Raw genomic sequence first — 21,780 nt, 5'->3', positions numbered from 1 at the left:
CGAGGTCAGAAGATCAAGACCATCCTGGCTAACACAGTGAAACCCCGTCTCTACTAAAAAATACAAAAAACTAGCCGGGCGAAGTGGCGGGCGCCTGTAGTCCCAGCTACTCCGGAGGCTGAGGCAGGAGAATGGCGTAAACTCAGGAGGCGGAGCTTGCAGTGAGCTGAGATTGCGCCACTGCACTCCAGCCCGGGTGACAGAGCGAGACTCCATCTCAAAAAAAAAAAAAAAAAAATTAGCCAGGCATGGTGATGTGCACCTGTAATCCCAGCTACTCGGGAGGCTGAGGGAGGAAAATCGCTGGAACCCGGGAGGCAGAGGCTGATGCCACTGCACTCCAGCCTGGGTAACAGAGCAAGCGAGACTGTGTGTCTACCCACCCACCCCCCGCCCCCACCACCACCAAAAAAGAAAGAAAGAATGAGACTAACAGTGAATTGTTCATGGGGATGGAGAATATGATTTATATTGGATAGATGTTAAGGAATACATGCCGAATAATGTCCTAGTCTGCCTCCTTAGAAGAACACATTTTAGGACAATTTAGATGATTCTGGAAAGGACACATTTTAGGACAATTTAGATGACTCCATGGAACACATACAAACAAGGAAATGAAGAAAAGGATGGGTCAGAGGGGAGAGTTTCTTTAAAGGATGACAGAGCTTGGGGAAAGGCACAGAGAAAGTGGGAAGAATGGGATTCTCAGAGTTTTTAATGTGGGTGAAGAAAAATGAATTAACAGTTTTAAGTGCAGAATGAGAATCTTAAGATTTTGTTGGACTTTTCAGATATTGCAATCTTTTAAGCATGAGAAAATACAGGGGCCGGGCATAGTAACTCGTGTGTAATCGTAACACTTTGGGAGGCTGAGGCAAACAGATACCTTGACCTTAGGAGTCTGAGGCCAGACTGGGCAACATGGCAAAACCTTGTCTCTACAAAAAAATTAGCCTGGCATGGTGGTGCATGCCAGTAGTCCCAGCTACTCGGGAGGCTGAGGTGGGAGGATCACTTCAGCCTAGGAGGTCGAGGCTGCAGTGAGCTGGGATTGTGCCATTGCATTCCAACCAGGATGTTAGAGTGAGACCCTGTCTCAAAAGAAATGTACAGGACTTGAGTGTAGATTATTTATGAAGATCTGTGTATCATTAGAGCTAATAGTTTATATTTACAAAACAAGTCTTAGGATAAGAGGCCAGAAGGAGAACAAAGCTTCAACTTTGAATTTCTGCCAGAGGAGAGTGAGCACAATATCTGGGGCACCTAAGAAGTAGCATGTTTCCAAAAGTGGGAGGTTTAGGACTGAGGAAAGAAAGGCCTAAAGGCAGTGACTTTGCTTTCTCATCTAAAGCACGGTTGTCTAATCTTTTGGCTTCCCTGGGCCACATTGGAAGAATTGTCTTAGGCCAAACATAAAATACACTAACAGTAACGATAACTGATGAGCTAAAAAAAAAAAAAAAAAAAAGGTCGGTGCATAATTTTTATGATATCCACCACCACAGATAAGCAAAAAAGTCCTCGTATTCAAATGGTTGGACACCTGTGATCTAAAGGGTGGTAGTCTGTATAGCCATTGAGTTCTAGATTATGTTTTGTCTTAATACTATGTCTGAATACCCTTCGGACTACATTACCTGTTTGAAAATAGCTGTTATGTGTTTTCTTTTTCATATAGCGTTGGTCAATTTTTGTATAAAAAATGGAGTTTCTCCAACTTAAAGAGGAAAAAGTAAAAAATAAATGAATAAATAAATAATTCCATCCAGAGATTTGGGAGTGACTTGTGCTGTCTGTTTTCATAGCTCTTCAGGAAGCTGCAGCAAGGTTTGAGGAATTAAAGGCCCAAAAAGAGCTAAGACAGCTGCAGGAAGACCGAAAGAATGACAAGAAACCACCACCTTATAAACATATAAAGGTGAGGAGAAAATCTTGGGGGACCTTCTCTGGAGAGAAACGGAATAGCTGGCTCTTCCCATTCTGTTCATGACAAGAATGGAAGCACAAGCATAGTTCGTTTTAGGTAGAGGTATGAGCTTTAAAGAAGGTAAGAAATAGCCGGGCGTGGTGGCTCACGCTTGTAATCCCAGCACTTTGGGAGGCTGAGGCGGGTGGATCACCTGCAGTCAGGAGTTTGAGACCAGCCTGGCCATTATGGTGAAACCCCTTCTCTACTAAAAATACAAAAATTAGCCTGGCGTAGTGGCAGGTCGCTGTAGTCCCAGCTACTTGGGAGGCTGAGGCTGGAGAAATGCTTGAACCCGGGAGGCAGAGGTTGCAGTGAGCCGAGATCGTGCCACTACACTCCAGCCTGGGCGACAGAGTAAGACTCTGTCTCAAAAAAAAAAAAAAAAAGGTAAGAAACAAGTACCAGAACACCATTCCTAGCACATTGCCAGGATTGCCAATGTCAGGAAAATTAATTTTAGGTGCACCTAACCTTTAACCTAACTAATAAAATAGTCATCACCATTTTCATCTGGGTCCAGTGGAGCCTTTGTATTTTAAATATTTTTATGTCATATTGACAGACATAAAAATAAAGAGACAGTGGAGAACGAATTTATTAGAAATTTTAGTGTTATGTTGCTAGAATAATTGCAGTTTTGTCATTACTTTTAATGGCAAACCTCAATTACTTTTGCGCCAACCTAATATTTACTAAATCCTTTTTACAAACCTCCTTTTATCAGATAAGTTAGTGGTGATGTTCAAGTATCATAAAACATGAAAGAATATTGTTAGGCCTGTTGAGAAAAGGAGGTTACTCAGGTTGTTCTTGTAAAACATCTTTGATGGCATTGTTCCTGGATGAGAATACCCTGTTTCTTTTTTGTTCTTAGAAATGCATTATTTGTTCACTTATCCTGTGTGTGTGTGTGTGTGTGTGTGTGTGTTGTTTTTTTTTGTTTGTTTGTTTGTTTTTGAGATGGAATCTCCCTCTGTCTTCAAGGCTGGAGTACAGTGGCGCAATCTTGGCTCACTGCAACCTCCATCTCCCAGGTTCAAGCAATTCTCCTGCCTCAGGCTCCCCAGTAGCTGAGATTACAGGCACACACCACTATATGTGGCTAATTTTTGTATTTTTAGTAGAGACGGGGGTTTGCTGTGTTAGCCAGGCTGGTCTCGAGTTCCTGACCTCAGGTGATTCACCCGCCTCAGCCTCCAAAAGTGCTGAGATTACAGGCATGAGCCACCATACCTGGCTGTGTGTTTCTGAAGACTGATAATCTGAGATGTTACTTGGAGATTAATTTCACCACCATCTTTAGAATCTAGTATGTTTACGTTTGTCTCAAATATTGGATGGAGCATAAACTGAAAAACTTTTGTTGTTTATCAGAAATTCAGACTGAACTAGATGACTTGGATTTTTATTTGCTAAATCTGATAACCCTACTGAAAGCAGACCTTCAAGATCGTATCTCCAGTGTTTTATACTTGCTTTGCTTTTTTATTTTTAAACTCCTTTCCTCAAGTGTAGTAGACAGTCTTTTATACTTTTTTAAACAACAATGCAGTACTTTGGGTAATGCCGTAAGAAGTCTAAAGTGTGACAGTTTATTTCACTATTTCATCGTGTTTATATGTAATTCCATTGTGTTTCCCTTTTCTTATTATTTCCGTCTTCCTTAGCATAGTTGTGGATTATGATGAGTAATAATGTGTAATGATGAAGTAGTAAGTTACAAGATACAGGAAATGTAAGAACACTAAAATTCCATACTGTGTCTTAGATTTCATCTGATGGACTTACATGGTATTTACAAGACAGAATCAGTTTTGTTCTTTGTGTGTTTCTTTGAGACAGGGTTTCACTCTGTGACCCAGGCTGGAGTGCATTGGCACAATTTTGGCTCACTGCAACCTCCGCTTCCTGGGCACAAGCGATTCTCCTGCCTCAGTCTCCTAAGTAGCTGGGATTACAGACCTGAGCCACCAACGCCTGGCTGATTTTAGTATTTTTTGTAGAGTTGGAGTTTCACCATGTTGTCCAGGCTTGTCCTGAACTCCTGAGCTCAAAGCAATCCACCCACCTCAGCCTCCCAAAGAGGTGTGATTACAGGTGTGAGCTACCACACTTGGCCTGAATTTTATTCTTTTAAATAAGAATATTTTCTTTTCGAACTTTGGAAGACCTCTAAAAAGGGATAAAAGTCATAAACATTGCTTCTGAAGGCTTTTTTTTTTTTTTTTTTTCCCCAATTTTTTTCTTCCCTGAGACAGAGTCTTGCTGTGTTGCCTAGGCTGGGATGCAGTAGCATGATCTTAGCTCACTGAACCTCCATCTCCTGGATTCAACCCATTTTCCTGCCTCAGCCTCCCAAGTAGCTGGGACTACAGGTGCGTGCCACCAAACCCGGCTAATTTTTGTGTTTTTAGTAGAAATGGGTTTCACCATGTTGGCCAGTCTGGTCTCGAAATCCCGGGCTCAAGCAATCCTGCCTCAGCCTCCCAAAGTGCTGGGATTACAGGCGTGAGCCACCGTGCCTGGCCCATTTTTTTTTTTTTTTTTCTTTATTAGAGATGAGGAGCTCACTATGTTGCCTAGGCCGATCTCCTGGCCTCAGGTTATCTTCCCACAATGGCCTCCCAAATTACTGGGATTATAGGCATGAGCTGCCACTCCTGGCCTTTTGATTGTTACTTTAAATGTCATAAAATATCCATACCAACATTGGATTAAAAAAAGAACAAAGAACGAAAAAAATCATAAACTATTATTCCTTACAAATAATTACAACTTCTGAAATTAAGAATTTCAAAACCTATAATTGGATCTAAATGAGTCTCACAATGTATGTGACATATAATCTCAGAACATAGTTGTTAGGCCTCAGAAATGGAAAATAATTCTATTCACATAGTCCTAAGGGTCAGATAACAGCAAGGTAGGCATTTTAGAGTTACCATATCAACCATATTGAGCTATTGAGACAGCAGTTTCCTGTGAGTGATCTCATCAAGAATTTAAAGGCTTCTTCCCTCCACTTTTTTTTTTTTTAAATAAATATTTCCAAGAAAAGGATCCAGAGCAAGCATTGGCAAACTATGGTTCATGGGCAAATCTGGTCTACTGCCTATTCTTGTAATACTCTTGAGCTACAGGTTGTTTTTACATTTTTCAGTGGTTGGCAGAAAAGAGATTTTGTGACACATAAAGATTATATGAAATTCAACTTTCAATCGGTATCCAGAAAATTTTATTGGAATATAGACATGCTTTTTCATTTACATATTACATATGGCTGCTTTTATATTACAGTGGCAGAGTTGAGCTACATGTGGAGATATATGGCCTGCAAAGCCTAAAGTATTTACTTTCTGACCCTTTACAGAAAAAGTTACTTAACTCCTGATCTGTAGTGAGATTTACTTAGAATTACATATCCGTGTCTTTGTTCTTAACCATGTGGGATTTCTTTTGTTGGTTTGCTTTTGGTTTATGATGTGATAAGTATGAAACTTATTTTTGGATTAATAACAGGTTAGAGCAGTTGATAAACAATGATTGAAACATACATTTTCCAGCCTGGGCAACAGAGCAAAACCCAGTCTCTACAAAAATTACAAAAAAAAAAAAATTCTGGGTGCCTGTTGTCCCAGCTACCTGGGAGGCTGAGGTGGGAGAATCACCTGAGCCTGGAAAGTCAACACTGCAGTGAGCTGTGATTGTGCTACTGCACTCCAGTCTGGGGGACAGAGTAAGACCTTGTCTCAAAACAAAAACATGTATTTGTAGAGAGAAATATATAGTTCAGGTAAAAATAATTTGAATCAGAAGTGAATGTTCAAATGCCCTATTCAGGTGTTGTAGTCTTGGGTGACTGAGATTAGCTGTTGTCTATCCCCTTAGAATTTGCCTTAGACATTGTAAGCCTTATGGCTTCCAGTTGCATATGTTGAGGGTATTTCTCCGTTAACAAGAAGATTCCAAACCTTAACCAGTATTTGATGAATCTAGGAACCGATCTGGCAGTGAGACCTACATCCTTTTCCCCCACTGACAGCATCTTGCTCTGTCACCCAGACTGGAGTGTCTTGCAGGCCTACACGATCCTCCCACTACAGCTTCCTGAGTAGCTGGGACCTCAAGCACTTGACACCATGCCCGGCTAAGCTTTAAAAATTTTTTGTAGACATAGGGTTTCATTGTGTTGCCCAGGCTGGTCTTGAACTTCTGGGCTCAAAAAATCCTCCAGTCTCTGCCTCCGAAAGTGCTGGGATTACAGATGTGAGCCACTGCACCTGGCCTCCTCCTGTTAAATTTTGATAGAAAAATGGTTTGATAACAGTATATATCCAGATTGTAGATTTTATAATATTAAAGGGGAGCAGGCAAATAATAAAATTCAAGAAATGAAAGCATTTGAAAATTTAGAGGATAGAAATAACTTTTAAGTAATAGTGATTTTAGGCCGGACCCAGTGGCTGACGCTTGTAATCCCAGCACTTTGGGAGGCCGAGGCAGGCAGATTACCTGAGGTCAGGAGATCAAGACCATCCTGGCTAACACGGTGAAACCCCGTCTCTACTGAAAATACAAAAAATTAGCCAGGTGTGGTGGCAGGCACCTGTAGTCCCAGCTACTTGGGAGGCTGAGGCAGAAGAATGGCATGAACCCAGGAGGCGGAACTTGCTGTGAGCCAAGATCACGCCACTGCACTCCAGCCTAGGGGACAGAGCAAGACTCCGTCTCAAAAAAAAAAAAAAAAAAAAAAAAAAGAAAATAGTGATTTTAGGTGGACTGGAATGAGTAATCTAGAATATTTGATATGAGAGAAACAATCATAAGGACATTACATAAGAAAGGAAGAAAGAATTTAATGTGTCTACCATGTTTCAGAGGCAGCTAGGTGCTGTACTATACATATATTTCTTATTCTCACAATAGTCTTGCAAGTAATTTATTCAAAATCACAGTTCCTGAACAGTCCAATTTTTTGTGTGGTTTGTGTCTCAGAAGACTAAATTTGACTGTTTCCACTGAAATAATGTGAAATGAGGGGAGATACATTCTCATCCACAAATCCATTATTGTATTAGAACATCTGTTGTCTTTCCTTATTATTGCTAGTATTTGTTAAAACCTCTACATTAATGACTTTGGTATTACAATAATTGTTTGACCTTCATGTTGTACCTCACCAGACTTTCACTATATTTTTGAGCACCAGCACCACTTCTAAATTAATCCGTGAGTGACATTGCTATAGTCCTTTTAAAAGATTTTAAATTATAAGCAGGGTGTGGTGATACCTGCCTGTAGTCCCAGGTACTTGTGAGGCTAATGCAGGAGGCATAGAGGAACTCAAATTACGCACAGATTGGTCAGGCGCGGTGACTCAAGCCTGTAATCCCAGCACTTTGGGAGGCCGAGACGGGCGGATCACGAGGTCAGGAGATCAAGACCATCCTGGCTAACACAGTGAAACCCCATCTCTACTAAAAAATACAAAAAATGCTAGCAGGGCGAGGTGGCGGGTGCCTGTAATCCCAGCTACTCGGGAGGCTGAGGCAGGAGAATGGCGTAAACCCGGGAGACGGAGCTTGCAGTGAGCTGAGATCCGGCCACTGCACTCCAGCCTGGGCAACAGAGCCAGACTCCGTCTCAAAAAAAAAAAAAAAAAATTACGCACAGATGATTTCATGCCATTAATTTGCCACTTAAGAATAGTGCTTTTGCCCGACATGGTGGCTCACGCATGTAGTCCCAGCACTTTTGGAGACCGAGGCAGGCAGATCGCCTGAGGTCAGGAGATCACAAGGTTAGGAGATCGAGACCAGCCTGGCCAACATAGTGAAACTCCATCTTTCCTAAAAATACAAAAATTAGTCGGGCTTGGTGGCGCGTGCCTGTAGTCCCAGCTACTTGGGAGGCTGAGGCAGGAGAATCGCTTGAACCCAGGAGGCAGAGGTTGCAGTCAGCCAAGATCCCGCCACTGCACTCCAGCCTGGGTGACAGAGCTAGACTCCCTCTCAAAAAAAGGAAGGAAGAATAATACCTATTGTTTTGTAGCAGCAAATGTGGCACCACCAGGTGGCAAGAACAGAAACCTAGTTTATTTATTTATTTTTTGAGACCGAGTCTTGCTCTTGTTACCCAGGCTGGAGTGCAATGGCACAATCTAGGCTCACTGCAGGCTCCACCTCCTGGGTTTACTTACACCATTCTCCTGCCTCAGCCTCCCAAGTAGCTGGGACTAAAGGCGCCCGCCACCATGCCCGGCTCATTTTTTGTATTTTTAGTAGAGATAGGGTTTCACCATGTTAGCCAGGATGGTCTTGATCTCCTGACCCCGTGATCTGCCCGCCTCGGCCTCCCAGAGTGCTGGGATTACAGGCATGAGCCACTGCTCCCAGCTCGTTTTTTGTTTTTTTGTTTTTTTTTTGAGATGGAGTCTCTACATGTCGGCCAGGCTGGAGTGCAGTGGTGCAATCTTGTCTCTCTGCAACGTCCGCCTCCTGGGTTCAAGCAATTCTTGTGGAGTTCATACTTTGTATGTCAAGTGAGGCTCTGTTTTTTATATCAAACTGTCTAAGTATTGATAGTTCAAAGTCATGGGAAATGTGGCTGCAACTTCAAGGAAAAAAAGTTTGCCTTTTTCGGGGCCTTAATTGTCTTATGCTGACTTGTTTTATGCAGTATACTTTGCTACTTTTCCAGGTGAACCGTCCTATTGGCAGGGTACAGATCTTCACTGCAGACTTATCTGAAATACCCCGTTGCAACTGTAAAGCTACTGATGAGAACCCCTGTGGGATAGACTCTGAATGCATCAACCGCATGCTGCTCTATGAGTGCCACCCCACAGTATGTCCTGCCGGAGGGCGTTGTCAAAACCAGTGCTTTTCCAAGCGCCAATATCCAGAGGTTGAAATTTTCCGCACGTTACAGCGGGGTTGGGGTCTACGGACAAAAACAGATATTAAAAAGGTTAGAAAAAGCTAAATTGCCAGATATTTTCTCCTCTTTGCAGTTGCTTGATGTCATTAATTCTTGACATTAGAAAATTCATCATAGAGGAAAATAACAGTTAATAATTAACCTTATTGTTGTGTTTTGCCATATCCTTCCACAGTTTAGAGGCTCACAAATGAATGGGTTTGATCTCCTAAGTCCTTTGTATTGATCATGGTCACTGTGTAGGAGGATGGAAAAAATGGGACATTCATAGAGATGCTATGGCTTTGTTTGCTTTTTTGTGAATATCCTACAACCAGTAATTAAGAGAGATGACAGTGAGCACATGATACAGAGACATTGATCCACCTACTAATAAAATATTTTTAGTGAGGAAAAAATAGATCTGGCTTCATGAAACATGAAGGGTAAGAAGGTTAAGCCTTATTGAATGAAAATGCAGTAATGTCTTCAACTTAAAACTTGGCAGGATCTTGAAGTTTCTAAGAAATAACATTTTATAGTCATTTTTTTTAAAAAAATAAAATAAGCCTTATTCTGCTTACATTTTCTGAAGACTTTTATTGGTTTCTAGGAAATGTAGCATAGTATGGGTTGGCATTCAGTCATTTACCAAGTAGTTATTTTTTATATTTACTGTATGTTTCAGGTATTGTGCTGGGGATGCACTAACCAAGACGAGAGATATGACCTATGCCTTCGTAAAGTTTACATTCTGGAGGGAGGAAAATATTGAACAAATCACCTCCCAGTGTGGAAGTATAAAGGGCTCTAGAGACTTGTGACGAAGGAACTGAAACTAGTTTGTCTCTGATGATATTTTATTTATTTTTTGAGAGAGGGTCTCACTCTGTTGCTCAGACTGGAGCGTACTGGTGCCATCTCCGCTCACTGCAACCTCCACTTTCCGGGCTCAAGTGATCCTCCCATCTCAGCCTCCTGAGTAGCAGGGACTACAGACTCGCATCACCACACCTTGCTAATTTTTGTATTTTTTGTGGAGGCGAGGTCTCACCACGTTGCCCAGGCTGGTCTCAAACTCCTGGGCTCAACAGATCCTCCCAAAGTGTTGGGATTATAGGCATGAGCCATCACTCTTGGCTTCTGAGGCTATTTTAAGTTGAGACTTGAAATATAAGTAGCTATTGCCTCAGGCAAGGTTACCATTAAAGCCCTGCAGGTTAGGAGTGAACACGTGTGAAAGCCAGAGTTACTGTAGCATAATGAATAGGGAGGATGGTCCTTTGAAATGTGGAGCAGAGCAAGCGCCAAGGAAGATGAACATAGTTTATTCAGGGAAACCAATTCTCAGGCTCTGGGACAGGTAGAGATTGGTCATCCATTTCTCTTTATAAGGAAGCTCTAGTTTACTTACTAATCTTCCATTCTGAAGGATCTTTAGTATCCAGTGTATCCTAATCTTTGTGCTGGTGACAGGGGTGGGAGTAAGGAGGTGTTTCTCATTATCAAATAGTTGGGAATTGAAAAGTAATTATATTGCATAAAATTATACTCATGTAATCTGCTTTGTAGAATCTGATGTTTTGATTAATTTTTTTAAAATGTATACATTTGGATACTGGTGTCCTTTTTGCCATTAAGTCAGGAGATATTTCTTGTTCTAGGGTGAATTTGTGAATGAGTATGTGGGTGAGCTTATAGATGAAGAAGAATGCAGAGCTCGAATTCGCTATGCTCAAGAACACGATATCACTAATTTCTATATGCTCACCCTAGACAAAGTAAGTAATGGGAAGTGCTGTTTTCACTGTTACAAGATTGTAAAATTTGTGTTGCAGCCATAGTATTTGTAGGCATGTAACACAGTTCCCAAGGCAGGGTCTTTTCCCATACCCACTGGGATTGCTGGATTGGGGTTCTGGAGTAGGTAAGAGTGCTCATTTTCTGGGTATTCATGGCCAGAGGCAATACAGCTGTTTTTAGCATTGTTTTTGAACAACTCAATGAAAATTGGAGCTTATATCTTTGAGTATTCTATAGGATTTCAAGTTTGAACTCAGAAAAGTACATAATTCTTTTTTATTTTATTTTACAGATTGAGAAAATTATTTGTTAAATATTTAATTATTTCACTGATAAGAACATGTACTTTTTTTTAAATTCTTTTGAGACAGAGTCTCGTTCTGTCACCCAAACTGGAGTACAGTGGCATGATCTCAGCTCACTGCAACCTGTGCCTCCTGAGTTCAAGCGATTCTCGTGCCTCATCCTCCCAAATAGCTGGGACTACAGGCACCCGCCACCCCGCCTGGCTACTTTTTTTATTTTTAGTAGAGACAGAGTTTCACTATGTTGGCCAGGCTGGTCTCAAGCTCCTGACCTCACGTGATCCACCTGCCTCGGCCTCCCAAAGTGCTGGGATTACAGGCATGAGCCACCACACCTGGCCTTAGTTTTTATAATAAAACCCTTTCTTGGTATTTACCTTTGTAAATATTTCTAATTGTGCGCTTAGGATTTGTGAGATCCTCACCTCCAGATATTCTGATCTTACTTTGGGATTGGAGCTCTGCATTAGTATTTAAATCTTCTTAGGTGATTTCTAATGTGCATCTGGATTGAAACTACCTAAATAGAAAGTGGGATAAGCTGCTGTTTGTAGGGGAGTGGTCCTCAAACTTCAGTATAGTCAGAAACCTCTGGCGGCCTTGTTATATATAACACAGAATGCTACGCCCCAGAGTCTCTGCTTTAGTGTATTTGAAGCACAACCCAAGAATTTGAATGTCTAACAAATTTCTGAATGGTGATGGTGCTGGTCCAGAGATCACACTTTGAGAACCAAAGTTCTTTAGGATCTTTTCTCTGAGAGGTTCAGTCTTTACAAATAGGAACTCCAGCTTATTAGAGAGAATAGTCAAATTTTAATCCATAGCAGAGGTCTCAGGAGTCTGATGTGTAGCTTCTTTTGGAATTCTAGGACCGAATCATTGATGCTGGTCCCAAAGGAAACTATGCTCGGTTCATGAATCATTGCTGCCAGCCCAACTGTGAAACACAGAAGTGGTCTGTGAACGGAGATACCCGTGTAGGCCTTTTTGCGCTAAGTGACATTAAAGCAGGTAAGAATCATTTCAGGATTCTGCAGCTGACATCTGAATTTCAGGGCTTTTATTTTTTACAAACAGCTTCCTCAGATTATAATTTTAAACATTTTTATGTGTACCATTCTCTGGAATTAAGTTCATTTACATTTTTGTGCAACCATCACCACCAACCATCTCCAGAACTCTTTTCATCTTCCCCTGCTAAAACTTTATACCCACTAAACACTAAGTCCCCATTCTTTTTCTTCACAGCCCCTGGCAATTGCCATTCTACTTTCTGTCTCTGAATTTGACTACTATATGTACTTCATATAAATGGACAATATTTGTCCTCTTGTGACCAGCTCATTTCATTCATTCATTGATTCATTTTTATTGTTTAGGGACAGAGCATCACTCTGTTGCTCAGGCTGCAGTAGTACAGTGGCACCATCACAGTTCACTGCAGCCTCGAACTGGGCTCAAGCAATCCTGCTCCCTCAACCTCCTGCGTAGCTAGGACTATAGGCACTTGTCCCCGTTCCCAGTTTTTTTTGTCGTTTTGTTTTTTTTTGGTGGAGACAGAGTCTCGCTATGTTGCCACGGCTGGTCTGGAAATCCTGGGCTCAAGTGATCTTCCTGCCTCAGCCTCCCAAAGTGCTGGGATTACAGGCATGAGCAACCTTGCTTGGCTTGGCTCATTTCGTTTAGCACAATGTCTTCAGAACATGGATGGTTTTAATGGGACAAATTTTCACATTCATATGAACTTACCACTAATAGGTTTGCTTTAGAAACTACTAGCTCTTCAGTCTCCTTTCTCACCTTCCCTTTCACAGTTGCTCTTGTACTTTATAAACCAAAGATTGATCTCTCACTCTTCCATATCTTATGGTTTATGGACCCAAGGCTATTTTAAAAATAAGCCACTGGGTGTGGTGGTATATGCCTGTAGTCTCAGTTATTCAGGAGGCTGAGGCCAGAAATCGCTTGAGTTCAGGAGTTTGAGAAGCAGCCTGGGTAGTATAGTGAGACCTCTGACTCTTAAAAACACACACGCAAAACGACAAAAAACCCTCAACCTCTAGGATGTCAAAGAACAGGACCTTTGGAGAATTTACTGCTCTGTCGTGGCTCACCTGGGTACTTGTCTCTCTAATGGAGTAGCGAGATGGTTGTAACCAGGACAAATAGTAAGAAGTTTATTTGAATCGAAAGTAAATCTGGTATGGCTGAGTGGTTTGACAGTAAAGTTATGTGGTAGATATTTTCCATAAATTAAAGGATCTTAATCTATAGCTTCAAGGTTTTGATACAATTATTTTGAACATATATACCTATGCATGTTAACACCCTCCAAATTGCATGATTTTTTAAATATTAAAAATTTGTATAAATGTACATTTTGAAATGTACAAGAAAGTATATGAATTTTCAAATTTAGTTTTGCAAGGATATGAGCAAAACAGTTAAAATCAGTCTCCTATACTCAAACTGGGATAGAACTGGCCTAGGTAGTCTGTAATATACCATAGTGTAGTCTAATTACCATTGAAGCAGAAATCCCATTTGAACGTTCTGGAAGACCGTAGTTCTCCTTTGCTCAGTCACTGTTGTTGTCCTCAGGAAGCATTGATCAAGATAAAAGAATTAGAATGATGTTTGTTCAGATCTTAGTCTGTTTTTGTGTTTGTTTGTTTTTTAAGACAGTCTCGCTCTGTTGCCCAGGCTGGAATGCAGTGGCATGATCTCGGCTCACTGCAACCTCCACCTCCTGGGTTCAAGCAATTTTCCTTCCTTAGCCTCTTAAGTAGCTGGGATTACAGGCATCCACCACCATGCCCGGCTATTTTTTGGTATTTTTTAGTAGAGACTCCTGACCTCAAGTGATCTGCCCACCTTGGCCTCCCAAAGTGTTAGAATTACAGGCGTGAACCACCACGCCCAGCCTGTGTTTTAAATTTAATCTATGGGACTTCTCACACTCAGTGTATTTTTTTCTCTACAATTTAAATGTGTTGCCCAGGAGTCTTTTAGACTTTTTAGGTTGTGACAATTTTTAGATTTTAAAATTTGAGCCACTAGTTATTTTCCCCTGTTTTGCATTTGTTTCTCGTAATGTTTTACATGATGACACCAAGGACACTTGAGCATCACTGTGCACTGCACTCTGCTTATTTGAGATTGGTTGCTGATTTATTTCAAATTTTTGGAATGGGTGGCTTCAGAGTATATTGTTTAGATTTCTTCTTTGTAACAGGAGTAATTCAGTAAATGATATGGAATACCAGATACAATTCTAAGCGTATTACTTCATTTAAGCCTTGCAAAAGTGCTGTAAAGTAGGTGGTATTATACCTATGTTACTTTTATCCTTGGATGTCACACCTCTCTCATTCTTTTCTCCCTTTTTCTCTCTAATCACCCCAGGGTTTGAGAGGTTCCTCTATATTAAATCAATATAAATATTATTCCTGTATAATAAATCAGTCACATGATTTAGTTCTACTATGTCTGCTGAGTGCTGATAGTCCCATTCTTCTACTTAGAACCTGCAGTTCATGTCCATGAGAATGCCCTCTTCTGCCATGTCTAGCCGCAAATTTCTCTTCTTTTTTTCCTGTGTTCATCAGCTCAGGTAGCTTGGTGTTGAAATTCTCAGACTTTGTTCCTCTCCTCACTTGGCTTTCAGTCTGCATATGTTCAGGATGGGGAAAATGAGACAGGATGTGCTAAGTGACAGGCGGAGTGCCTGTCAGAGCTGAGGCCTTCATTCAACTTCCTGGGCCCTTCACATACCTGCAACTTACTGTCTCCCATGTGTCCCATCCTTACTCTTGTTTATCTCTTCTCTCATGTCCTTTGCCATGCTCAGTAACTGAAGATCCATCAAGGATTGCTGCATATTGGACTCTTTTCTAGAATGGTATCACTGTTTTACTTTATGAGTGCTATATTTTCCGATTTAATTTAGCCTCTCTGTGATTATGCTTACACAGTATATGTTCGGTGAGCAGCAAGTTACAGCAAGTATCCTGCTTTCTTTTATCTGTGTATAAGGTAGAGCTGTATTATAAGCATGTCGTATCTACAAAAATTTAGTTATCTATTCATAAATCTTTTATTAAGAGAAAACAGTGTGGGGCTGGGCACAGTGGCTAACGCCTATAATCGCAACACTTTGGGAAGCTGAGGAGGGAGGATCAGTTTAGATCAGGAGTTTGAGACCAGCGTGGCCAACATGGTGAAACTCCATCTCTACTAAAAATACAAAAACTAGCCGGGCATGGTGGCAGGCACCTGTAATCCCAGCTACTCAGGAGGCTGAGGCAGGAGAATAGCTTGAACCCAGGAGGCAGAGACTGCAGTGAGCCGGGATCTCACCACTGCACTGCAGCCTGGGCAACAGAGCGAGACTGTTTCAAAAAAAAGAAAAAGAAAAAAGGGGAAAAAAAAACAGCATGAATTGAACCACCAAAGATTTAATCCAGTTAAGTTCAGTCATGAGATGGGAAACATGACCCTCCTGTTAACATTGGTCAGTCTCACTCAGTTCCTGCACGCTCCTTGTGGCATGAGCCTCTCATCAGGCCATGAATAATTCTGCTATTCCTGCAGCACGACCCCTAAGTTAGCTGCTTGGTATTTTGAATATACTTGAATAAAGAAAGAATGAAAATAATGATTTCATTTAACTTTAGATGAAAAACTATGTATATCAGTCTCACTGATAAAAGGCATGTCAATCTGCAAAGGGAAATCTTAAGAACTGACAATTTTTAATATGAATGGCGGTTACTTTATACATTAACTGTAAACTATTACCCCTGTGATAGGCAACCTCTTTACATATTTATATAAAATTCTTAGATTTGGTAGGCCTCTCATAACTGGCTTTTAGTTACAGGCTTTGAGTTTGAATGTTTATTTTATTTTCTCTCACAATTTTGATGTAATGGGCCTTTGACAGAAAGAGGACAGTTTGCCTGTTAATTTGAGTACCTTTTTTTAAAGTTTACAAATTAACTGCTATGTGCATTATGTCATATTGTCTCAATAAGCTTGTTAGAGTTCTCCATTTTAAAATGGGCTGCTCAGGGTTCAGATCACCCTGCTAAGGCTGTGACATAACTGGATCTACAACCAGTCTGTAATCTACAGATTTCTAGTGTTATTCTGTACTGAGATGCCTCTGCAGAGTGCTGCCAGGTAACATGTGTTCACCTGAGAACAGATAAACAAGTTTTCCTCATACTTGTATTCCCAGGGCCTGACACATTGATAAGTTGTTTTTTGTTTGTTTTGGTAATGAATTAACATATTTTGAATCTGAATGGTTAATAAACAAATGAAAAACAACTTGAGGTAATTAACACCTCTGTAGGAAGAGTTATCTTAAATATTACTTGTTAAGTCATTTAAGTTTTCTCTATTAAATTGTATGAGCTGATTATTAATGTTGTAAGATTAGAATTTATTAAAATACAGGATTGGAGCTAAATCCTTTTTAAAAATTATTTTTAAAATTAATCTGTTCTCTTGGGAGTTGGTATCCTTTGTAATTAATACAGAAATAATGTAATTAAAACCACAGATATTAATATTTTCACGGTCTCTTATGCAGGCACTGAACTTACCTTCAACTACAACCTAGAATGTCTTGGGAATGGAAAGACTGTTTGCAAATGTGGAGCCCCGAACTGCAGTGGCTTCTTGGGTGTAAGGCCAAAGGTACCACCCTTCCAGACTTCTGCTTTGCGATTAGTGGTGCGGTCCTCCCTCCCTAACAGTGTTAGGGTAGTCTTCATTTTAAGAAGAAATTTCCTTTAAATTAATGACATTGAACCAGGCATGGTGGCTCATGTCTATAATCCTAGCACTTTGGGAGGCCGAGGTGGGCGGATCACCTGAGGTCAGGAGTTCGAGACCAGCCTGGCCAACATGGTGAAACCCCATCTTTACTAAGAATAGAAAAATTAGCTGGGCCGTGGTCGCATGTGCCTGTAGTCCCAGCTACTCAGGAGGCTGAGGCAGGAGAATCCCTTGAACCCAGGAGGCAGAGATTGCAGTGAGCTATCACGCCATTGCACTCTAGCCTGGGCAACAGAGCAAGACTCCTTCTCAAAAAAAAAAATAATAATAATTAATGACATTGAATAGGTGTTGATAGGGCTACTTGTAATTCACTAAGCATTCAGCTGATCAATTCAATTACGTAAGAGGTTTTTGGGGATATTGTTGAAGTGTTTTGCGCCATCTGACTTTAATTGGTGATACTTTTCTAACTAATAATGCTGTGAAATAGGACCTTATAAAGAAGGTTAGTTACCTCCCTCGTCTTGATCTCACATCTCCTAATAAGCCACATGGACTCGGTTTATCTGTGTCTGTCCCTGTCTTTCTCTCACTTTTTCTCTTTCCGAAGATACCAAAAAATCTGCAGAAATGTAGTGTAACATCATAGATAAAAGTAGCACTCTTAATCTCACCATTATAACAAAGTATAAGCATTGTTGTGTCTTCCTGTTTTTTTACTGTGTACTTTCTGAATAATTGAATTCTATTTCTGTAACTGTTAAGTATCATTTCCATGTCTGTAGTCTCCTTTTCTTTCTTTCTTTCTTTCTTTTTTATTTATTTATTTATTTTTGAGACGGAGTCTCGCTCTATCGCCCAGGCTGGAGTGCAGTGGCATGATCTCGGCTCACTGCAAGCTCCGCCTCCCAGGTTCACGCCATTCTCCTGCCTCAGCCTCCCAAGTAGCTGGGACTACAGGGGCCCGCCACCACTCCTGGCTAATTTTTTGTATTTTTAGTAGAGACAGGGTTTCACCGTGTTAGCCAGGTTAGTCTCGATCTCCTAAACCCATGATCTGCTCACCTCAGCCTCCCAAAGTACTGGGATTACAGGCATGAGCCGCCGTGCCCGGCCCTTGTATTATTATTGTTTTTAAGTCCTTGCTGATCATTTTTAGTGACTGTCTTTAATGGATGGACATACTAGATGAACATCTGGATGCTTCAAGATTCCTCTATCATAAGTAATAGCACCATGAAAATAGAAGTTTAATTTTGATGCAAAATAAACTATATAGTGACTTCAATTGAGTATGTTCCATATGCCTTTTTGATTGTGAAGCTCAGCATTAAAAACTGAAAAATGCAAATTAACATAGAAGCCAGTAAGAAGAGAGTAAATAATTGTTTTTTGAGACAGAGTCTCACTCTGTTGCCCAGGCTGAAGTGCAATGGTGTGATCTCGGCTCACTGTAACCTCCACCTCCCAGGTTCAAGTGATTCTCCTGCCTCAGCCTCCCGAGTAGCTGGGATTACAGGTGCCTGCCACCACACCTGGCTAATTGTTTTTATTTTTAGTGGAGACGGGGTTTCACCATGTTGGCCAGGCTGGTCTCAAACTCCTGACCTCAGGTGATACACCTGCCTCAGCCTCCCAAAGTACTGGGATTACAGGCATGAGCCACTGTGCCTGGCCAGAAAAGAGTAAATAATTTTGATCAATAATGTGAAAATGAAGAGCACTCAATGATCGTTTTTAAATCTTGTTAAATAAGGAGAATCACCTCTATATTATATTGGGTTTTATTTTGCTTTTTGTTTAGTTTTGTTGGTTTAACTTTATTGTTCCTTGATATGTTTGTTAACTTGTTTCCTATAAGTTAAAATACTAACTGAGTTTAACCCGTACTTAATGGTGTTAAGTGTACTGCGGATGTCAGTTTCTGCATCCTCGATGTCTGCATAGGATAGCATTTCACAGGAGTCAGTGAGAGGTAGATGCTAGAGCAGAAACTGAGAAATGAGAGATCACTGTGTGCTTTTAGTGTAGACATTGGTCTGTCAGAATAGGATGGACCTCCATTAAGCCTTACAGATTGGTCCTGGATGTTTCTGGGTTAAAATGAAGATTGTGATAAGAGGATTTGGTGACCAAGGGTGGGCTGCAGGGAACAAAGAGAGGACATCTGCTGGCTCTTCCAGGGTCCATCTTAGGAGTGGTGGACATGAAGCTAATTTGACTTGATGCATAGTCTTGTTGTCGGCAGGGACCATGAATTAACTTTTTTGTGTCTTAACACATTGCTCATAGTAAGTTCAGTTATGCTTTGTTGAATGAACGAGAAATAGGCATGTTTAAACACACACACACAGAAGTCTTCTTTAGTTTTGGAAGTAGACAAATATAAAAGTGAAACTTTGGCTGGGTGCGGTGGCTCACCCCTGTAATCCTAGCACTTTAGGAGGCCAAAGCAGGCGGGTCATGAGGTCAGGAGTTTGAAACCAGCCTGACCAACATGCTGAAACCCAGTCTCTACTAAAAATACAAAAATTAGCCAGGTGTGGCAGCAGGCGCCTGTAATCTCAGCTACTCAGGAGGCTGAGGCAGGAGAATTGCTTGAACCCAGCAGGCGGAGGTTGCAGTGAGCCTAGATCACGCCATTGCACTCCAGCCTGGGCAACAGAGCAAGACTCCGTCTCAAAAAATAAATTAATTAATTAATAAAACTTATGAAAGGCATGACATTTAACACCAGCCTTATGTATCAGCAAAAACACAACAATTTTTGTCTTCTGTTTTGTTCAGGTGGCAGGAGTAGTTGATACAAAAGTGGTAATTACTGCTACGTATCTATGATATACCAGGTACTTTTCCTGCATTTTATCTTCATGACAATCACTTTTTCCAGAGAAGAGAATGAGGCTCAGAGAGGATAGTTTTAACCTGGTTAAGATTGGTACTAATGTGTTGACAGAATGCTGACTATTCAATATCTGACCTGTAGAATCAACCCATTGCCACGGAAGAAAAGTCAAAGAAATTCAAGAAGAAGCAACAGGGGAAGCGCAGGACCCAGGGTGAAATCACAAAGGAGCGGGAAGATGAGTGTTTTAGTTGCGGTGATGCCGGCCAGCTCGTCTCCTGCAAGAAGCCAGGCTGCCCAAAAGTTTACCATGCAGACTGTCTCAATCTGACCAAGCGACCAGCAGGTTGGTGCCAAAATCCATTCTCTCCATCATACTCAGGGTCTCATGCCATTTGCATCAGCCTTGAAGAAAGTGCCATGTGGTCTTCCCATGCATAATTTTGAGGGATATGGTCTATTTTCTCATTCTGGAAATAATGAAAACAAAGGCTTAGAATTCTTAGTTATGAAGAATGGAACAGCAATGCACTTGCTGTGTTTCAAGTCCTTTACTTACATTTATGTTATTTCATCCCCCTAGCAACCCATAATGGTTGGTTTTCTTCCATAATGCATGTGAAGAAACAGAATTAGGATAGGTGAAGTGACATTTCACACATAGATCCAGGAGCTGGATTGAGAGCTGGGTTTTTGACTCCAAGACTATTCAATCATGTTGCCTTTCTAGAGAAAGAAAGATTGACATAGTAAAGCCTTTAGGTGGTTCTAGTCACTGAGAGATGGATTGCCACCATTTTAGCACTTCCTACTTTGCTCCCCTACGCCTAGTGCGGTCTCCCCCCATGCAGAGTAGACTGTTTTCCTCTAAAGTAGATGTGGTTGTATCAGTTAATACGTGAGAAAGGTGCTCAGGGGGATGTGGTACCCAGGAAATTTGTAGTTTGTATTAGAGGATTTTAGGGATTTGGATATGCCGTCTATTTTAATGGACAAAAAAAGAGAAACCAGTAGGGAGCTGTTCCAGGGTGAAGAGATTATATATTACTAGTGACCTGCTTCCAAGAATTGCAGAAGGTTAAGAACTTTGGGGTAGGCCGGGCGCGGTGGCTCAAGCCTGTAATCCCAGCACTTTGGGAGGCCGAGACGGGCGGATCACGAGGTCAGGAGATCGAGACCATCCTGGCTAACATGGTGAAACCCCGTCTCTACTAAAAATACAAAAAACTAGCCGGGCGACCTGGCGGGCGCCTGTAGTCCCAGCTACTCGGGAGGCTGAGTCAGGAGAATGGCGGGAACCCGGGAGGCGGAGCTTGCAGTGAGCTGAGATCCGGCCACTACACTCCAGCCTGGGCGGCAGAGCGAGACTCCGTCTCAAAAAAAAAAAAAGAACTTTGGGGTATACGTAAAAGGAATTTGTCCCCACATTGGCTTTCCTTCAGTGTATATTGGACAGAGTCTTGAAGTAAAAGAAACTGAGATAGAATGAGGGCAAGGCCATCACATTGACCTGTCAGTGCCAGGAAGTAGAACTGTTTCAGAATCAACTGCTCAGGGTCGTCACTGGCACAGGCTATGATCGAACCAGTCTTGCCTATGTGCCAGGAGTGGGAGCTGGTGTAGTTGATTTGAAGGTGGAAACACTGTCCCTGGTCCAAGACTCAGGTTTCATGAAATGTAGGGAGGCAGATAAAAGCTTAGGTCAGCTTTGGGTCTTTTCTACTGATTCCATGTAAACAACATATAATCTGCTGTGCTGGTCTCAAGACTTAGAACAAAGGTAAATCTTCCATTTTTCGTAATTTTATATCTTTTCTATTGCTGTTAATAAGCAAATAAGCAGGAATCTAAATAGCCAGGATATTTCTCTTTGAGTTGCTTATTTCAAAGCTGTATAGTACAAATGGAGATTACAAAAATATGAAAGTAATATCTTAAGTTTCATGTAAAAGAAACTTTATGGTGTCTCTGCCTCCCTGCCCCCCACCTGCTTGCTGGAAATAGTCATAGAAATACCGATTTACTCCTCTGCTTGTATATTTAGTTGATAGTAGTTGCTATTTGATAATTCGCTGTTACTTTATGTATTCTGTGCAGAAAAAGAAGCTGGAATTCTGGGGCAAGAGGTGGCTGGTGAGTGG

The 21,780-nt window shown here is 41.2% G+C and overlaps 1 protein-coding gene across 8 annotated transcripts in view; it reads left to right on the top strand.

The window, feature by feature from the left end:
* NSD1 (nuclear receptor binding SET domain protein 1) overlaps positions 1-21,780 on the top strand; it is a 173,934-nt gene that overhangs the window by 145,643 nt on the left and 6,511 nt on the right. For all 8 annotated transcript variants that reach the window (XM_010386416.2, XM_010386415.2, XM_030926945.1 and 5 more), the window contains 6 exons: positions 1,812-1,924; positions 8,675-8,944; positions 10,558-10,674; positions 11,874-12,015; positions 16,604-16,710; positions 19,781-19,985. In XM_010386416.2, coding sequence (XP_010384718.1) covers positions 1,812-1,924; positions 8,675-8,944; positions 10,558-10,674; positions 11,874-12,015; positions 16,604-16,710; positions 19,781-19,985 — 954 coding nt within the window. The remainder of the gene's footprint in view (positions 1-1,811; positions 1,925-8,674; positions 8,945-10,557; positions 10,675-11,873; positions 12,016-16,603; positions 16,711-19,780; positions 19,986-21,780) is intronic.

Source organism: Rhinopithecus roxellana, chromosome 3 (genome assembly GCF_007565055.1).
Source record: "Rhinopithecus roxellana isolate Shanxi Qingling chromosome 3, ASM756505v1, whole genome shotgun sequence".
In the NCBI taxonomy this organism is placed as follows: domain Eukaryota; kingdom Metazoa; phylum Chordata; class Mammalia; order Primates; family Cercopithecidae; genus Rhinopithecus; species Rhinopithecus roxellana.
The sequence above is the reverse complement of the archived record's forward strand: the minus strand, read 5'-3'. Positions and strand labels throughout refer to the sequence as shown.